The sequence below is a fragment of the Salmo salar genome, chromosome 01 (assembly GCF_965601325.2).
Source record: "Salmo salar chromosome 01, fSalSal1, whole genome shotgun sequence".
NCBI classification, from domain to species: Eukaryota; Metazoa; Chordata; class Actinopteri; order Salmoniformes; family Salmonidae; genus Salmo; species Salmo salar.
Window position 1 is genome coordinate 10,444,880 of NC_138291.1, and position 20,668 is coordinate 10,465,547.

General features: G+C 43.9%; 1 protein-coding gene across 1 annotated transcript in view; it reads right to left on the reverse strand.

The window, feature by feature from the left end:
* mdga2a (MAM domain containing glycosylphosphatidylinositol anchor 2a) overlaps positions 1–20,668 on the reverse strand; it is a 212,315-nt gene that overhangs the window by 116,015 nt on the left and 75,632 nt on the right. The window contains exons 3-6 of the mRNA XM_014210233.3: positions 20,473–20,647; positions 17,397–17,593; positions 7,953–8,085; positions 1,692–1,961 (exon numbers count right to left, since the gene is read on the reverse strand). Coding sequence (XP_014065708.3) covers positions 1,692–1,961; positions 7,953–8,085; positions 17,397–17,593; positions 20,473–20,647 — 775 coding nt within the window. The remainder of the gene's footprint in view (positions 1–1,691; positions 1,962–7,952; positions 8,086–17,396; positions 17,594–20,472; positions 20,648–20,668) is intronic.

Genomic DNA, 20,668 nt, shown 5'->3' on the forward strand with positions numbered 1-20,668 from the left:
AACACTTCGGGGAACACTACAGGGAGCACTACAGGGAGCACTACAGGGAGCACTACAGGGAACACTTCTGGGAACACTACAGGGAGCACTACAGGGAGCACTACAGGGAACACGACAGGGAACACTACAGGGAACACTTCTGGGAACACTACAGGGAGCACTACAGGGAGCACTACAGGGAGCACTACTGGGAGCACTACAGGGAGCACTACTGGGAACACTACAGGGAGCACTACTGGGAACAGTACTGGGAGCACTACAGGGAGCACTACTGTGAGCACTACAGGGAACACTACTGGGAGCACTACAGGGAACACTACTGGGAGCACTACTGGGAGCACTACAGGGAACACTACAGGGAGCACTACTGGGAGCACTACAGGGAACACTACAGGGAGCACTACTGGGAGCACTACAGGGAACACTACTGGGAACACTACAGGGAACACTTCTGGGAACACTACAGGGAGCACTACAGGGAACACTTCTGGGAACACTACAGGGAGCACTACAGGGAACACTTCTGGGAACACTACAGGGAGCACTACAGGGAGCACTACAGGGAACACTACAGGGAGCCCTACTGTGAGCACTACAGGGAACACTACTGGGAGCACTACTGGGAGCACTACAGGGAGCACTACAGGGAGCACTACAGGGAACACTACAGGGAGCACTACAGGGAGCACTACAGGGAGCACTACAGGGAACACTACAGGGAGCACTACAGGGAACACTACTGGGAGCACTACTGTGAGCATTACAGGGAACACTACAGGGAACACTACAGGGAGCACTACAGGGAGCACTACTGGGAGCACTACAGGGAGCACTACATGGAGCACTACTGGGAGCACTACAGGGAGCACTACAGGGAACACTACAGGGAGCACTACTGGGAGCACTACAGGGAACACTACAGGGAACACTACAGGGAGCATTACTGGGAGCACTACAGGGAGCACTACTGGGAACACTACTGGGAACACTACTGGGAACACTACAGGGAGCACTACAGGGAGAATTACTGGGAGCACTACAGGGAGCACTACTGGGAACACTACAGGGAACACTAGTGGGAGCACTACTGGGAGCACTACTGGGAACACTACTGGGAACACTACTGGGACCACTACAGGGAACACTACAGGGAGCACTTCTGGGAGCACTACAGGAGCACTACTGGGAGCACCAAACAGTAAGCCTGTGTTTCTTTTCTTTCATTTTCCTCATTGTCCCCCGAGGGTCGAGGGTCGTTATATCCCTGTACCAGATAGTCCTTCTCTGATTACACACACAGCCCAGCGGCAAGGCTATTAGTGGGGAATCAAACACACACTGGTGATATTTAGTCTGAATACACCAGTTTACAAGCATTCTTCACACATTCAATTAAACAATACATATCTGATATGACCTTTTAGAATGGATACTACCTTGGGTAATTTATTAAGACCTGAATTCTAACTTGAGATATGTGTGAATGTAACTTCAGTGTTTGTGCAAATCTTCCATTGACCTCAATGTGTGATTGATGTGAAAGTTTGGCCCTTGGATCATCCTAGCCAGGGTTTTCCTTGGGCTACCTAAGGAATATTTTGGTAATATTTTGGGAGCTTGTCCGGTATAAATGGCAATAATTGAGGGCTTATCTGAGATCAACCTATTACCCTACACCTCCAGGGCCTTACCTCGGACCACAATGGTGGTAGACTTCTTAGCCGGGTTGCCCACGTTGTTGCTGGCTACACAGCTGTAAACGCCTGCTTCCTCTATGGAGATGGCGGGCAACGTGAGGGTCCCTCCGTTAAGGACGCTCTTCTTGGGCAGCTCGTCCGCGCTGTGCACCCAGGTGAGTGTGGGTGTGGGATCCCCCCCGGAGGTCACACACACCAGGGTCACGGTCTGCCCGGGGTTCACCACGATGGGGTCCTCCACCAGCAGCTTAATGGTGGGAGATGCTGAAAACACAAGATTAAAATAGAATGCATTATATTTGTATTTATTAGGGATCCTCATTAGCTGTTGCCAAGGCAGCAGCTACTCTTCCTGGGGTCCAAACACATTAAGGCACTTACATTAGATATAAAACAAAAGATAAAACATTACATCATATAACACTATTACACCACTACATATCTACAATACAAAATATATAATACCACCATGAAACAATATTATAATGTACGTGTGTGTAGAGTGCGTGTGCTAGAGCTTGTGTGCGTATGCGTGTGTCTGTACCTGTATGTGTGTCTCTTCACGGTCCTTGCTGTTCCATAAGGTGTATTTGTACCAGTTTTTTTTGTCAATGTCAATAAGTGATCTCGGGAAAAAACTGAATTAAAATCACCCGCCAGCTACTCAATTAGGTTCTTTAGATGAGAGGTATGAAAAGTGAAACTAGAATTAGTGGCGGAAGCAGGGAGGTAGCTCCACCCGCTCTCTCTTTGTGTGTTTCGGCCAAGTCTATGGGCCAAATGTCCCCTCCCCTTCGAAATTCAAATGCACACAACTGTGAAATCTGTACAAATAATCAGGGACGATAAATCAGCGGAACAATTGTTCCTCGTTATTTGTCACATCCCACATTACAATACCATTTACTGTATGTTACGTACCTCTGTCCCTGAGAAATGTGTCAATAGTCAACAAACAAGTCAATAGGTACTGTAATTGCTGTAAACTGAGTAGTATTTACCTCTTAATGATGCTCTGAAATGGTACCTTTGTCACAACGTCCAATCTGATAGAAAGTCTATCATATGACTTTTCTGTTTCCTGAAAACCAATATCCTAGCTAACATTTGGTTCTATAGTGTAGCTATATAGTTGGTATTAGGGTGTAAGCTCATAACCCAGCTAACACATAATGTTCTGAGAACCATATGTTTCTTAGAGCATGGTGTGAGCATGGCTGTCTTATGGTTATTTTGCATATAACCTTCCCACAGGGGTCTGGGAATGGTGCAGGATAGTTGCTTGGCTTTGGAAATTGTTCCGTGGGAATTTCAGTACTTCCGCATAACGTATCATACAGGTTTCCTCATGTTCACAGAATGTTCAGAGAACCTTAGGAAACATTGTTCTTTTGTGGGAATTTCAGTACTTCAGCATAACGTCTCCTACAGGTTTCCTCATGGTTCTATTTAAAGTAATGTTCTCAGAACATTCAGAGAACTTCCTTTTGGAATTTTAGAAAACTTTAGTAATATTCAGAGAACGTTCTAAGAATGTTCATTCCGTTCTCAGCGTCAACAAAACTCTCTATCCTACACCCTGTTAAGTGTGTTCAGGTGTGTTCACTTGATTTAATGAGTGCTTGTTACCTTTAAAATGAGGTCCGTTTGAATAAACTACAATGAAAAGCTTTGCATGAGTTAAGAAAAAGGATTGCTAGCTCCATCCTTGTGGCCCAGTGGACTAATTCCATGGATAGAGAACAGAAGATCATATGTTTAAATCTCACTGACGCTGTGTCACAATAAAATATATTTCCATGTGTCCCATCTATGCTTGGCTTTCAAAAGAGTTAAACTAAGCTAGCAGTGTTATTAAAAGTCTTATTGAAACATTCTGTGAACATTTTTAAGGAAGTATTTCAAAAATCTCCAAAGAACCATTCACAACATTTAGAGAATGTTCTCAGAATTTCCGTTCTCAGAATGTAAATAAAACCTCCTAGGAAAACTTTCAGGGAACCATAGTAAAACATTCTCAGAACCTTTTCTGTTACATTGTCAGAATGTTTAAAAAACGTTCAGTTTTACCGGTCAGGAAATGTATGGCTTCATTCCCAGAACTAATGGAAAACCAAAAATGTACATTCCCACAACTTCCAAGAAACCAAATGTGCAGGCTGGGATATCCATAGGCACATGGCTTCTCCATTCCTAGTAGTGGGATACATGTCTATAAAAGCTAGGCATAAGCTAGCCTGCTGACGTACACTTTAAGTTCAATCAATGTGGTTTGCGGGGGAAAGGGCCAGAGCAGGAAACCTGCAGGGCGGTGTATTGGGACCTTTATCATTATTGGTCTTATGTGTGGCTGAAGCATCACAGAGAAAAATGCAGATCGCAGAAGGGCCAAAGGTTATCATTGGGGAACAACAACAGGCGTCGAGGGAGCCACAGAGCAGTGCTAGGGGCCCACGGGGTATTTACTTCGGAATATGGAATATACAGTGCATTCTGAAAGAATTCAGACCCCTTGAATTTTGTTGCATAAGAGCCTTATTCTAAAATGTATAAATATTTTTTTTCCCCCTCATCAATATACAGACAATACCCCATAATGACAAAGCGAAAACAGGTTTTTAGACATTTTTGCAAAAGTTATTAAAAATAAAATAAACAGAAATACCTTATTTACATAAGTATTCAGACCCTTTGCTATGAGATTCGAAATTGAGCTCAGGTGCATCCTGTTTCCATTGATCATCCTTGACTGGAGTCCACCTGTGGTAAATTAAATAGATTCAACATAATTTGGAAAGGCACACACCTGTCTATATAAGGTCCCACAGTTGACAGTGCATGTCAGAGCAAAAACCAAGCCATAAGGTCGAAGGAATTGTCAGTAGAGCTCCGAGACAGGATTATATCGAGGCACAGATCTGAGGAAGGGTACCAAAAAATGTCTGCTGCATTGACAGTCCCCAAGAACACAGTGGCCTCCATCATTCTTAAATGGAAGAAGTTTGGAACCACCAAGACTCTTCCTAGAGGATACCCCAAACAGAAGCTATGGATTACAGGCAACATTCGCACTGAGCTAAAGGGTAGAGCTGCCGCTTTCAAGGTGCGGGACTCTAACCCGGAAGCTAATAAGAAATCCTGCTATGCCCTCTGACGAACCATCAAACAGGCAAAGCGCCAACACAGGACTAAGATTGAACCGTACTACACCGGCTCTGACGCTCGTCAGATGTGGCAGGACCTGCAAACTACTAGACTACAAAGGGAAGCACAGCTGCGAGCTGCCCAGTGACACAAGCCTACCAGACAACCTAAATCACTTCTATGCTCGCTTCGAGGCAAGCAACACCGAGGCATGCATGAGAGCATCAGCTGTTCCGGACGGCTATTCCGGACGACTTTAAACAGGTCAACATTCACAAGGGCGCTGGGCCAGACGGATTACCAGGACGTGAGCTCCGGGCATGTGCTGACCAACTGGCAGGTGTCTTCACTGACATTTTCAACATGTCCCTGATTGAGTCTGTAATACCAACATGTTTCAAGCAGACCACCATAGTCCTTGTGCCCAAGAACACTAAGGTAACCTGCCTAAATGACTACCTACCTGTAGCACTCACATCCGCAGCCATGAAGTGCTTTGAAAGGCTGGTCATGGCTCACATTAACACCATTATCCCAGAAACGCTAGACCCACTCCAATTTGCATACCGCTCAAACAGATTCACAGATGATGCAATCTCTATTGCACTCCACACAGCCCTTTCCCACCTGGACAAAAGGAACACCTAGGTGAGAATGCTATTCATTGACTACAGCTCAGCGTTCAACACAATGGTGTCCTCAAAGCTCATCACTAAGCTAAGGATCCTGGGACTAAACACCTCCCTCTGCAACTGGATCCTGGACTACCTGACGGGCCGCCCCGAGGTGGTGAGGGTAGGTAGCAACACATCTGCCACGCTGATCCTCAACACTGGAGCCCATCAGGGGTGCATGCTCAGTCCCCTCCTGTACTCCCTGTTCACCCACAACTGCATGGCCAGGCACGACTCCAACACCATCATTAAGTTTGCAGACGACACAACAATGGTAGGCCTGATCACCGACAACGACGAGACAGCCTATAGGGAGGAGGTCAGAGACCTGGCCGGGTGGTGCCAGAATAACAACCTATCCCTCAACATGATCAAGACAAAGGAAATGATGGTGGACTACAGGAAAAGGAGGACCGAGCACGCCCCCATTCTCTGCGACGGGGCTGTAGTGGAGCAGGTTGAGAGCTTCAAGTTCCTTGGTGTCTACATCACCAACAAACTAGAATGGTCGAAACACACCAAGACAGTCATTAAAAGGGCACGAAAAAACCTATTCCCCCTCGGGAGACTGAGAAGATATGGCATAGGTCCTCAGATCCTCAAAAGGTTATACAGCTGCAACATTGAGAGCATCCTGACTGGTTGCATCACTGCCTGGTACGGCAACTGTCACTACAGAGGCTAGTGCGTACGGCCCAGCACATCACTGGGGCTCAGCTGCCTGCCATCCAGGACCTCTACACCAGGCGGTGTCAGAGGAAGGCCCTAAAAATTGTCAAAGACCCCAGCCACCCCAGTCATAGACTGTTCTCTCTGCTACCGCATGGCAAGCGGTACTGGAGCGCCAAGTCTAGGACCAAAAGGCTTCTCAACAGCTTTTACCCCCAAGCCATAAGACTCCTGAACAGGTAATCATATGGCTACCCGGACTATTTGCATTGTGTCCCGCCACCCCCCCAACCCCTCTTTTACGCCGCTGCTACTCTCTGTTTATCATCTATGCATAGTCACTTTAACTATACCTACATGTACAAATTACCTCAATTAGCCAGACTAACCGGTGCCCCTGCACATTGACTCTGTACCGGTACCCCCTGTATATAGCCTCACTACTGTTATTTTACGGTTTGCTTTTTTTATTTCTGTACTTATCTATTGTTTACCTAATACCTATTTTTTACTTACAAATTGCACGTTTGGTTAGGGCTTGTAAGTAAGAATTTCACTGTAAAATCCACACCTGTTGTATTCGACGCACGTGACAAATAACCTTTGATTTGATGTGATAGAGCTGGCCGCCCGTCCAAACTGAGCAATCGGGGAGAAGGGCCTTGGTCAGGGAGGTGACTAAGAACCTGATGGTCACTCTGACAGAGCTCCAGAGTTCCTCTGTGGAGATGGGAGAACCTTCCAGGAAGACAACAATCTCTGCAGCACTCCACCAATCAGGCCTTTATGGTAGAGTGGCCAAGGCACATGACAGCCCGCATGAAGTTCACCTTCCAACAGGACAATGACCCTAAGCTCACAGCCAAGACAAAGCAGGAGTGGCTTCGGGACAAGTCTCTGAATGTCCTTGAGTGGCCCAGCCAGAGCCCGGACTTAAACCCAATCAAACATCTCTGGAGCTTTGCAGCGACGCTCCCCATCCAACCTGACAGAGCTTGAGAGGATCTGAAGAGAAGAATGGGAGAAACCCCAAATACAGGGGTGCCAATCTTGTAGCGTCATACCCAAGAAGACTCAAGGCTGTAATCACTGCCAAAGGTGCTTCAACAAAGTACTGAGTAAAGGGTCTGAATACTTATGTAAATGTGATCATTTGCAAAAATGTCTCAAAACTTGTTTTTGCTTTGTCATTATGGGGTATTGTGTGTAGACTGATGAGGGGGAAAAAACAATTGAATCAATTTTAGAATAAAGCTGTAACGTAACAAAATGTGGACAATGTCAAGGGGTCTGAATACTTTCCAAATGCGCTGTATAACCCCGGAACATGAATAGAGGTGTCCCCTAGGGGAACTTGGAGAGCAATCAGGGGTTAATGACATCTGGCCAATGGAAAGGACAACTGCTACTACGCAACCAAATCTAAATCTCAGCTAAATCTTCCCACCTCAGGAGAAGGTAAGGAAGGATGGGGCCTAATCAAGTGGCCCCAAACCTCTTAAAAGTCACAAATTGTGTTTCTAGTGTCAAGTACCTGCAGTCCTTTTTAAATTACAGTCACTTAATTTGGTTGTAAATTGAGACACCTGTCTCCTTGCTACAGATTTACTTGCTGTAATGGAGAGGTTGTGGACAAAGCCGAGATGAATTGACTATAATTAAGAGAGACAACGGGTGCTTATCGCTATTCATGGCGGAATCTGTGGATCCTTGAAGTTTGAGTGCTAAACATTACGAAGCAAGGTTCTCAGCCGCCCCAAAGCTTTACCTGTTTTGTTGGAGAGTTTGAAGAGGACATTCTTGTTGGCGATACCACACACATTCCGGACCGAGGCGATGCAGCTGTAGTTGGCGTAATCCTGAGGTCGAAGGTTCTTCAGCTTTAGAATCTTGGTCTCCCCCTGCAACTCGGAAAGAAACACAGTGTTGCACCGCCTTGTGCTGCACCGCCTTGCTCAGGCCTCTCGCTCTTAATGTGTCTTACAAAAGGGTAAGACAGCAGTGGTATTGACCTCGTCTCTTCATCTCACACACATCAAAGAGCTTCCTTGGCAGCGTTTCAACAATGAGCTCATTCCCCATCTTCAAACGAGGAGTATTATCTTTATACCAAGCTTTCCAATTCATTAAGTTCATTAGTTGTCTATTTGGATGTGCTTGAAACAGTGCGCTTGGAACAAATGTCAAGATGCCTACATGTGCTATTAATACCCACATAAATGATTTTACCAACAACAGCTGTTTTGTCTGATCTCGTGTATACCTCCATCTTTGTGGCACTGGCAACATACTTCCAATATGCTACTTATGTTACTTATGTTCTTAATTAAAGGCATGCTCCAGTACTTGGGCGACTAGTAAGTATTTTTTAACCCTTTACACTCGTACCCATATACGGGTTGAAAATGGCATATTTGGGCACTGATAAACGCCTATAATGGAACACGGTGGCTGTACACCAACATGCTATACATAACGTCAGAGCTCTGGCGCTGTACGGGTTTTGACTGACAGACGTTCTGAGCCGTTCCCTCCAGCTAATTAGGCAACTTTCGCAAATGTCTTGCTGTCTGAGTGAGGGAAATGTTGTACATTAAGATGACTCTATGTATTTTGAAAATTAGACATTGAGTATTATAATAAATACCACTTTGATGTCATACAAGTCAGCCAAACACCCGAGAGTCCAAATGTGCACATCACATTTACATATCATAAAACTTCTCATATACAGTGTCAACATTTATGATCACTATGTTTGATGTACAGTTCCAAGATGACATGGAGTCATACCCTAGGTTGTTCTGAACAGAACGAGCCTGTTTGTCCATTGTGAAGAAAATTTGCCGGGGCACACGTACCTGAATGCACTCATAACTGAACTATACGCACCAAAATTATTAACAGTTTCCCTGAATTGCACTGTAAAAGCCTAACACTGCAATATCATATTTTATAACTTAGTTGATCATTTTGGCAATAGAACAGGCGTGCAAATTATGCCCACCTGACCCAGATTGTGATTTATAATGGACCATTTTTGGATTCAGTAAACAACAATAGTAATTGTGTGATGGCAGGGATGCAGGGTTGTGTTCCAAACAAAACAACTACAAGTGTGTTAGCTCTAGTTCCTCAGCGGCACAGCTAGGAGAGATCAGAAAAGCACCTGATATGTAGTTGAAGACTCTTCTTTGAGTCATAAAAGTGCATTGAAATTACAGTGCACCAGTTAGTTCTCTAACTCAAACCTGTGTATTTTTTTTTGTTTTATGTCGCACCTAACCCACATTTTCCAGGAATATTTTTGTTGTTGTTAATATTTTACCCACTTCCTTCTCCCAATTTGAATTACTATCTTGTCTCATTGCTGAAACTCCCCACCGGGCTCAGTAGAGGCGAAGGTCAAGTCATGCGTCCTCCGAAACATTGACGTGCCAAACCGCGCTCCTTAACACTCACCCGCTTAACCCAGAAGCCAGCTGCACCAATGTGTCGGAGGAAACACCGTTCAACTGACGACCCATGTCAGCCTGCAGGCACCTGGCCCGCCACAAGGAGTCGCTAGAATGCAATGAACCCCCTGTCCAAACCCTCCCCTAACCCAGACGACGCTGGGCCAATTGTGCGTCGGCCTATGGGACTCCCAGTCATGGCCAGTTGTGACATAGCCTGGGATGGAACTCGGGTCTGTAGTGACACCTCAAGCACTGCGATGCAGTACCTTAGACCACTGTGCCACTCGGGAGGCCCTCAGGAATATTTCTTATCATGTTACAGAATGTATCCAGAGTATTTTAGGATTTAAGATTTCGTTATCAAAAAATGAGTCGAAAAGTTCAGTAAATCTAAAACTCAAATAAAATCAACAGTGTAATGTTTAGATTCAGTCTTGTGTCAGGTAAACTGTTCTGTACTCTAATAAATTGTCCCATCATCTCCAAATTGTTCCCTTTCAATTGCTACCATGGTTTTGCATATGCTTTTTATATATTTCTTCTGTAAGAAACATTTTCATTTAGCCCTATCCCATATAGGCCAATTTCTACGAGTGTTATAGGCCAACTCCCACGAGTGCAAGGGGTTAAACCTCCCACTTTTGGGCAAGATGTGTACTGTCTTACCTCAGTTATCCTCAAAATCTCTTGTTTGAAAGCAACTTTTTTGGAAACTGTGTGGCGTCATTTCCCCTACATTTGCCCCACGTCGGCCAGCACCCTAGCAATTTGAGTATCAGCCAATGAGCTTCAAGCAAGAAGCACACACACAGTAGAGCGAGAGAGTGCAATGATGTGGCGCACAAATCTGCACATCGTGGGCGTTACTTTCAGAACTGGCTAAAAAGTATACAAAAGTACAGGAGAATCTCCTTAAAACTCATGAGGGCATTACAAGGCTGAGGATGGCACACATTGTGAAGTCTACCTGAAAAACTAGGTCCTAATGTCTCTGTGTCTGTGTGTGTCTGTGTGTGAGTGAGTGAGTGAGTAAAAACATACTTTAAGCCCCTGAAGTGGCGTCTCCCTCTGCTCATTACAACCACATCTGAAATGTGGGAGTTTCATACTACCGCAAGCCCAAGCTGTTCCCTTCTCTGTCATAGTTCATCTGCTTTCGATACCAGTCTTTGTGACTATGTCAGACATACGACTCATTGTCAAAATGCTCTTATCTCTCCTGTCAACGGAGATTACTTTGCAAAAAGAGCAGAGATTAGATTACATGTTTTGAAAAGACGGATGCCATTTTTCAACCCTTCACAGAAATTGCCCTCACGAAACATCATCCCATTTGGGATTCAAGTGTTCCAATGGGAGACGTTCCACATGCTGTGAAGGAGGTAAACACACTCAGTCTGATCTAAAAATATGCATGAAAAGTAATGACTTAGGACTTCCTTAATAGCTAAAACGCTGATCAGAGGGATGGGTTATTTGATCTAGCTCAGGGGTCTCAAACTCAAATTACCTGAAGGCCAGAAAAGTCCTCATGAGGGCCTGATTTTAATAGGTCTGTTGGACATAGGGCTGTTACGGTGACCGTATTACCATCCCAAAGGCAGTCACGAGTCACATAGGCAGTCAAATTCCACATGACTGTTTGGTCACGGTAATTAGGCTTCTCCAAGCTGTGATATTGCTCATGGTCATTAGTAGCCTACCAAACTTTCTAACTACCTGGTCCTCAGCACTCTATTGTCCCTCTAATCACTCTGAATTCTGTGCAAATCTAATCGAAAATCTAATCAAACACTTCATGAGAGCCCATGAGCTCATGTTACACAACATTTCTATAGTCTATGCAATTGTGCGAGAAAACAGAGTGATGGCCTCTACTAAAAAAAGGAGGAACCCATCAGCTTACCATATTTATGTCTCAATTTTCCTAATATTACGCACATTGTTTATCTTTACAACAGGAGCACAGCCTACCTGGCTGGCATGAAAATGAACCACAGGAAAAGTGCCCTCCATTCGCTATTTAAGTGCATAGATGACAGGTGCATGATAAAGGTCCATTCTAAATCCAAACAAATTTCACGCCTACAGTACCAGTCAAAGGTTTTGACACACCTACTCATTGAAGGGTTTTCTTTGTCTTGATGACAGATTTGCACATCAAGGCAACGGGTGGCTACTTTGAAGAATCTCAAATATAAAGTATACTCTACCGTTCAAAAGTTTGGGGTCACTTATAAATGTCCTTGATTTTGAAAGAAAAGGAAATTAAAATAACATACAATTTATCAGAAATACAGTGTAGACATTGTTAATGTTGTAAATGACTATTGCAGCTGGAAACGGCTGATTTTTTATAGAATATCTACATAGGCGTACAGAGGCCCATTATCAGCAACCATCACTCCTGTGTTCCAATGGCACGTTGTATTAGCTAATCCATGTTTATCATTTTAAAAGCCTAATTGATCATTATAAAACCCTTTTTCAATTATGTTAGCACAGCTGAAAACTGTGTTCTGATTAAAGAAGCAATAAAACTGGCCTTCTTTAGACTAGTTGTGTATCTGGAGCATCAGCATTTGTGGGTTCGATTAAAGGCTCAAAATGGCCAGAAACAATGACCTTTCTTCTGAAACTTGTCATTCTATTCTTGTTCTGAGAAAGGAAGGCTATTCCATGTGAGAAATTGCCAAGAAACTCAAGATCTCGCACAACTCAAGATCTCACAGAACAGCACAAACTGGCTCTAACCAGAATAGAAAGACCCTTGCTCCCTTCGGTCTCAACGTAGACTTTGATCTGAAGCCATTCTTCTGATTATTGTGACTTTGCGATTGTAATTGTTTGTAGGATTATGTAGTCTAAATTGAATCTATGATCGTATGCTATCCATTTGTTTTTTCTTTGTTGTTCTTTGTATGTCATTTTAATATTTGAGAATTAACTAATGATATTAGGCCATACTTGGCCATGATTACAGACACCTGTGTGTGTCTTTCGACACTATATAAACGAGTCACCCTGCAGTGTTTGTGATTATACCCTGATGAAGACAGTTTGCCTGTCAAAACGTTGGACATACATTTTTTTGCATCTGAGCTCTTAGAGTGTGTGGCTCTCCATTATTTTCAAATGCTCCCTAAAACACTTCTGCAAGCAGGCCTTTCTAATCGACCTGGCCCGGGTATCCTGGAAGGATATTGACCTCATCCCGTCGGTAGAGGATTCCTGGTCGTTCTTTAAAAGTGCTTTCCTCACCATCTTAAATAAGCATGGCCCTTTCAAAAAATGTAGAACTAAGAACATATATAGCCCTTGGTTCACTCCAGACCTGACTGCCCTCGACCAGCACAAAAACATCCTGTAGAGGACTGCACTAGCATCGTATAGTCCCCGCGACATTTAACTTTTCAGGGAAGTCAGGAACCAATACACGGAGTCAGTCAGGAAAGCAAAGGCTAGCTTTTTCAAACAGAAATATGCATCCTGTAGCTCTAACTCCAAAAGGTTTTGGGACACTGTAAAGTCCATGGAGAATAAGAGCACACTGTCACCACCGATAAATCCACGATAATCGAGAATTTCTCTACGGCTGGCAATGCTTTCCTCCTGGCTACCCCAACCCCGGCCAACAGCTCCGCACCCCCCGCAGCTACTTGCCCAAGCCTCCCCATCTTCTCCTTTACCCAAATCCAGATAGCAGATGTGCTGAAAGAGCTGCAAAACCTGGAACCATACAAATCCGCTGGGCTAGACAATCTGGACCCTCTCTTTCTAAAATTATCCGCCGCCATTGTTGCAACCCCTATTAACAGTCTGTTCAACCTCTCTTTCGTATTGTTCGAGATCCCTAAAGATTGGAAAGCTGCCGCGGTCATCCCCCTCTTCAAAGGGGGTGACACTCTAGACCCAAACTGTTACAGACCTATATTCATCCTGCCCTGCCTTCCTAAAGTCTTCGAAAGCCAAGTTAATAAACAGATCACTGACCATTTCGAATCTCACCATACCTTCTCCGCTGTGCAATCCGGTTTCCAAGCTGGTCATGGGTGCACCTCAGACCCCGCTCAAGGTATTAAACAATATCATAACTGCCATCGATAAAAGACAGTACTGTGCAGCCGTCTTCATCGACCAGGCCAAGGCTTTCGACTCTGTCAATCACCGTATTCTTATCGGCAGACTCAACAGCCTTGGATTCTCAAATGACTGCCTCCCCTGGTTCACCAACTACTTCTCAGATAAGAGTTCAGTGTGTCAAATCGGAGGGCCTGTTGTCCGGACCTCTGGCAGTCTCTATGGGGGTACCACAGGGTTCAATTCTCGGGCCGACTCTTTTCTCTGTATATATCAACAATGTCGCTCTTGCTGCGGGTGATTCCCTGATCCACCTCTACGCAGACGACACCATTCTGTATACATCTGGCCATTCTTTGGACACTGTGTTAACAAACCTCCAAACGAGCTTCAATGCCATACAACACTCCTTCCATGGCTTCCAACTGCTCTTAAACGTTAGTAAAACTAAATGCATGCTTTTCAACCGATCGCTGCCCACGACTAGCATCACTACTCTGGACGGTTCTGACATAGAATATGTGGACAACTACAAATACCTAGGCGTCTGGCTAGACTGTAAACTCTCATTCCAGACTCATATTAAACATCTCCAATCCAAAATTAAATCTAGAATCGGCTTCCTATTTAGCAAAAAAGCCTCCTTCACTCACGTCGCCAAACATACCCTCGTAAAACTGACTATCCTACCGATCCTCGGCTTCGGCGATGTCATTTACAAAATAGCCTCCAACACTCTACTCAGCAAACTGGATGCAGTCTATCACAGTGCCATGCGTTTTGTCACCAAAGCCCCATATACCACCGACCACTGTGACCTGTATGCTCTCGTCGGCTGGCCCTCACTACATATTCGTTGCCAGACCCACTGGCTCCAGGTCATCTATAAGTCTTTGCTAGGTAAAGCTCCGCCTTATCTCAGCTCACTGGTCACGATAACAACACGCACCCGTAGCACGCGCTCCAGCAGGTATATCTCACTGGTCATCCCCAAAGCCAACACGTCCTTTGGCCGCCTTTCCTTCCAGTTCTCTGCTGCCAATGACTGGAACGAATTGCAAAAACCGCTGAAGTTGGAGACTTATATCTCCCTGTCTAACTTTAAACATCAGCTATCTGAGCAGCTAACCGATCGCTGCAGATGTACACAATCCATCTGTAAATAGCCCATCCAATCTACCTACCTCATTCCCATATTGTTTTAATTTACTTTTTTGCTCGTTTGCACACCAGTATTTCTACTTGCACATCATCATCTGCACATCTATCACTCCAGTGTTAATTTGCTAAATTGTAATTACTTCACTACTATGGCCTATTTATTGCCTTACCTCCTCACGCCATTTGCACACACTGTATATAGACTTTTTTGTATTGTGTTATTGATTGTACGTTTGTCTATTCCATGTGTAACTCTGTGTTGTTGTTTGTGTCACACTGCTTTGCTTTATCTTGGCCAGGTCGCAGTTGTAAATGAGAACTTGTTCTCAACTGGCCTACCTGGTTAAATAAAGGCGAAATAAAAATAATGTACAACATGAACAATGTCTACACTGTATTTCTGATACATTTTATGTTATTTTATTGGACAAAAAATGTTATTTTCTTTAAAAAAAACAAGGACATTTCTAAGTGACCCCAAACTTTTGAAAGGTAGTGTATTTTGATTTGTTTAACACTTTTTTGGTTACTACATGATTCCATATGTGTTATTTCATAGTTTTGATGTCTTCACTATTATTCTACAATGTAGAAAATAGTAAAAATAAAGAAAAACCCTGGAATGAATAGGTGTCCAAACTTTTGACTGGTAGTGTATATTATTTAGTATATGTAAAGACAAGATTAAATCAAGAATTGTGTGATGGGTGACAATATTAGCCTATCACTTGTGAACTATATATTATCACTTGTGAATGATGCCCAGCAAAGGCAAGAAACAATGCCTTTTTTTTGCGACTTTTTATCATTATAGTCACACACCTCATGTAGCCTAGCCCATAGGCCTATATGTTTTGATGTTTGTATCACAACTAAAGTGGACAAATAACTTCTTAAAATGAAGCACATTAATCCACTTTATAAGGGGTGTAGAGCCTAACTGACATACATAAGCAGCGTGTGAGTTTCAAGTTTGGGGAAGATCATTTTCACCATATAAATGCACCTTTATAATAAAAGCATTACATGCATAATCACATTTGCGGTCACTTTTGATAATGTTGTTTTCCCGCTAATGGAACATTGTGCTTATAGCCTACTACCATGTGCGCATTGCTGCGCTTCTAATGAGAAGAAATAGCCTAATAGTTTATCAACATTTTAAGCTAAACATTTATTTTTTTAATGCTAGTGTTTGTATTCATTTGGGATCTATTGCATCCCACAACTGTCCCAGACTATGTTTGGAAAATGTATTTCTCGCACAGAATAGAATGTCGACTTTTGTACTATGGGGGATAGTAGTTTGACATAGGCTAGTGCTTTTGCTGTTCGTTAGGCCTACTGTTCTTGTTGGCTGACGAAAAGTAAATGTGGACAGTTCTTCCAATATCTTCAATATGCACCTCGGAAATGGATAAGGACACGTGCAGTAGCGTACCCGATATGTCTGTCTTCACTTGTAGCCTGTGAGAAAGACCCGATCACGTGATGGAGTGCCATGTGAGTGAGAGGCGCTTCGGAGCGCGCAGCACTCAGGGAAAAGGGCACAATGCAGCACTACGGGCCAAGGAAACAACGGCCACTGGCCGCAAAAGGCATAGATATTTTTCGGGTGCATTAAGGCCACAATGGATGCCGCCGTGAAGTTCGAGGCATTATCAAGTGCTTGTCAAATTGTGAATGAGAGACTAATGAAGTGTGTACAGCCTGCGCAAAAAAAACTAAGCAGAGCTCATACCTTTCAAGCTACTTTTTTCAAATCATCATTAGTCTCATCATGCAGCCTGACAATGTATTAAAAATCCAAACATATAGCCCAACGTTTGTAGAACAACTAAAGTTACATTAATAACTCTAAATTAAGAATATAGGAGAACCTATTTCTTTGTTAACCGCTCAACACAGAATAGCCACATGTGCGCACTCCCTCAAATCGTTTGGAGAAAATATTTATATTGTATTCAGCTTTGTTCAATTGTATTCTTCATACTATAAAATAATATAAAATAATGCAATGTAATTCTAAGCAAATCTTGTCTGCTAAATGAACTACCGTGGCCCACAGAAATGTTGGCATAGCCACATCAGGACCTAGCATGAGGACAACTCAGAGTATGCTATTCTGTTATTCTGAAATAGACTATATTTTCTTCATATCATGCTTCTTTAGACCTGTCTAAAATAAATAATGTATTTATTGTAAAGGTATTGGCTATATTACATGGATTTATTAGAATTTTTTTAATGTAGATGTTCCAAAGGTCTGCATCAGTGGCTTGTAGGCTGTATATGGAAGCCAGGAGATGCTAAATGTGTTTATATTAATTAACGGTCAATTACCGTGAGACCGACAGTTATTTGCTTGACAATGACTGGCTGACGAAATTACGTGACAGCCACAGCCCTAGTGGGACCACAAGAAAGCCGCTCTCGGGACGGATTTGGCCCCCAGGCCACGAGTTGCAGACCCCTAATCTAGCTGTTGCAGCAGGTGTGGACTCTGGGCTTACTTGTGTGAAGAAGGGCTCGTAGATCTCCACGCCCTTATCCAAGCCTTGGGACAGGAACTCTTGGCCACGTCTCCAGCTGTAGCGCACCGGGGGGTTGGAGTTTGCCATGCAGCGCAGGAACACCGTCCTCTCATAGTAGAACTGTTCCTTAGCCTCCCCGATGCTCTGGTGGACAGTTATAATGGGATCATCCAAATCTAGAGCAAGAACATAGAAACAATGGCATCAAGGTGCCTGCAAGCAGTCTTTGTTTTTCCACACACTTGTGTAGGTCAAGGCATGAAGTGCAATTACATGATCTACTTAGTCCCAGGGACCTATTTATGTACAGTGGCTGTGATTTAATGAACTGTGCTGGTTCAAGTGGTTAACAGCTGTTGTCATCTTTTGCGATCAAATGTTCCCCCTTAAGCTCATCATGGAGCCTGCGATGCACTCACGCTAAATGTGCATGAAAAGAAGGAAAAAACATGATGTGTTATACATGCCAAATGTAATTCCCTTATAAATATCATATCAATCATATAAATATCATGTGAAATATCATATAAATATATCGTTTTTATATATTTTTCAGGAGAGCATCAGAAATGACAATCCCTGACTTCTACGGTCTACAACCACATCAAAATGACACTTTTTTTCTCTCTGTCATACGTCCGAAATGTCAGGAATCCTCAACCCCGTTCATTAGTGTCAATTAAACACACACACACACACACACTGCACTAAGGTGCTTAGATTTTTTGGGGGGGGACAAATTTCAGTGAAAAGGACCACTTAAGACTCCAATGCTCCCACTCCAATCAAGAGGGAGCTTTTAAAAAATGTGATTTTGATAAGAGCTCTCTAATGACTAAAACGTGCTCCATGGAAGAGCCACCTAGTATGGGCTACTTTGGGATGCAGACAAGCACCTTGAAAAAGCTGTTTTCCACCAGCCGACTAACTACTGCCACGGGCAGTCCAGAGCCAGACTCATTTCCTATACAAACCATTATAACGTCTTTGCCTTTTTTTATAATAAAAAATGGCTTTGTAGATTAGTCCGCGTCAGTTAGTCCGTACAGTTTCTAATTTCATGTCAGTCAGTCTCTATCAGGGTCATCCGTGTGCTTTATCACCAACCAGCAAGGATTCCAACACGGCATCGCTGAATGGCAGCGAAACAGCAACACGTGTCATTGCTTTGATCAGCTGGTGTAGCGAAGAGGGCAGGATGGATAAAAGACTCCCCCAGTGGAGCACAGATGAGACAATAAGCAAGGGTTCTGATCTCCGAGTCAGGGGTAATGGCTCTGTGGCTCATTGTCTCCCCCTGGCAATGTTGTCTGCCACTGTCCATCTCCTCCTCCTATTTATCTTGTATCTCAGCAGTAACCCATCTATCCTCTCCTTCTCTCCTTTCTCTCGGAAGCACAGAGTGCAGACGCACCACATTTGTCTTGTTTTTGTATTTTTCAGCTCCCGGAAACCGGGGCACACTGAATTTTCAAACATGGAGACGCTGACTCGATCAACCTCATTTTTGGGGGTTGAGGAATTTGTAGCTGACTCTTTTGGAGGAGAAGCGGGGTAGGGGCAGATTTCAGCGTAAAGCGTCTAGGGGTTAGGGTTAGTTCAGATACAACTCATCCACAGAGAGTAAGTATATCTATCTAGACTGCCACAGTAAACCCATACATTATGTCTGTCCTCTGACATTTGGAAATTGAATCGCTGCTTTGGAGAGAGTGAGGTATGCAAACACCAGTAATGTGATGCACTAAAACTTGCAGTATCTGCATAATGCTTCATTTCAGTCAATTTGCAATTATCAGCCCTGATAAACAGAGCAATTAGAACGATTAATGAATTCACCATCTAAATGCTGAACCCAATCCGTCTCTCAAGGCCTAAAACGGCTCCACAAATGAAACACTATAAAGTACTACTTGAGAAGTGAACACCAATGTGTAACTACAAGCTACTTCCTATAGCCATAAAATTACATTTGCAATTTGGGTGAACTCTCTCCCCACTGGGCACAGACGTCAATTCAACGTCTAGTTTTTATTTACATTTGGTTGGTTTGCCTACTAATGTGAATTCAACGTGAAGTCAACCATGACGTTGGATTTAGGTTAAAAGTTGGGTGACAGAAAGATGAAATCCTCTGACGTTGATGACTTTTTGCAAATCCAATCAGTTTTCCACGGTGACTCAACATCATCACATACATGTTTTTTTTGTTGGTTGAAATGACGTGGAAACAATGTTGATTCAACCAGTTTTTTTGCCCAGTGGGTATTTAAGACACACTTCCTGAGGTGTGGTTGCTGCTTTTCCTCATTTGCAATGTAGGAATCAGCAGCAGGACTTCAAGCGTCTAAGGGTGCATTCCAAATGGCATCCTATTCCCTATATAGTGCACTACTTTGGACCAGAGCCCTATGGACCGTGATCAAAAGTAGTGCACGATGTAGGGAATAGGGTGACATTTGGAATGCACTCTCAGTCTGTATTGCTGGAAATCACAATCCCCTTCTGTTTCAGAGCTATCCTTTTCTTCAGCTATTTGTACTGTCAGGACTTCACACAGCTGGGGGGCAGTTCCTTTACTGAGTGAATAAAAACAGCAATGTCACTTATATGATGGCAGCATCCGCAGAGAAATGGCTGCCGTTGTCTGCAATTAACACCTGGGTTGTCCTGAGTAAGGTAGATGTTGTTATTTACTGGGGGGGGGGGGGGGGGGCGGCATTCAAGCGAGTGTATGGCACATTTCATTCACTGCAATGTCCTACCTGTGGTGGTTTTCTTTTTAAGACCTTAATGTGTTTCAAAAAGCCACGTTGCTTTAACCTGCTTTAAAACGACTTTCATTCAGCCACAACGTCATGTTGCCTGGGAGGGTAAGGACTAGGAGAGAGCAAGTGAATGCCTGTCGTTCAGTAGTTTAAACGCAAGGCATGGGTAAGTGGACACAGGCAATCTGCAGGGGGGGAAAGGACAGAACTGATGATGTGTGCTGCGAACACCGGGGGAGAGCAGAGGGAGAAAAGGGCAGGCAGGCGACCGAGGCCTGTCCACTCACAGTAGACGTCCACTCGGATGGACTTGATGGCTGGGGAGCCCAGGCCATTCTCAGCCTTGCAGTAGTAGCGTCCACCCTGGAGTCTCTGGATGCGGGTGATGCGCAGGGTCTCGTTGAACACACTGGAGTCCTGGAAGCGGTCCGAGGCGCTACCGGCTGTTTTGGTCCATCGGATCTGGGGTAGGAAAGAGATAAG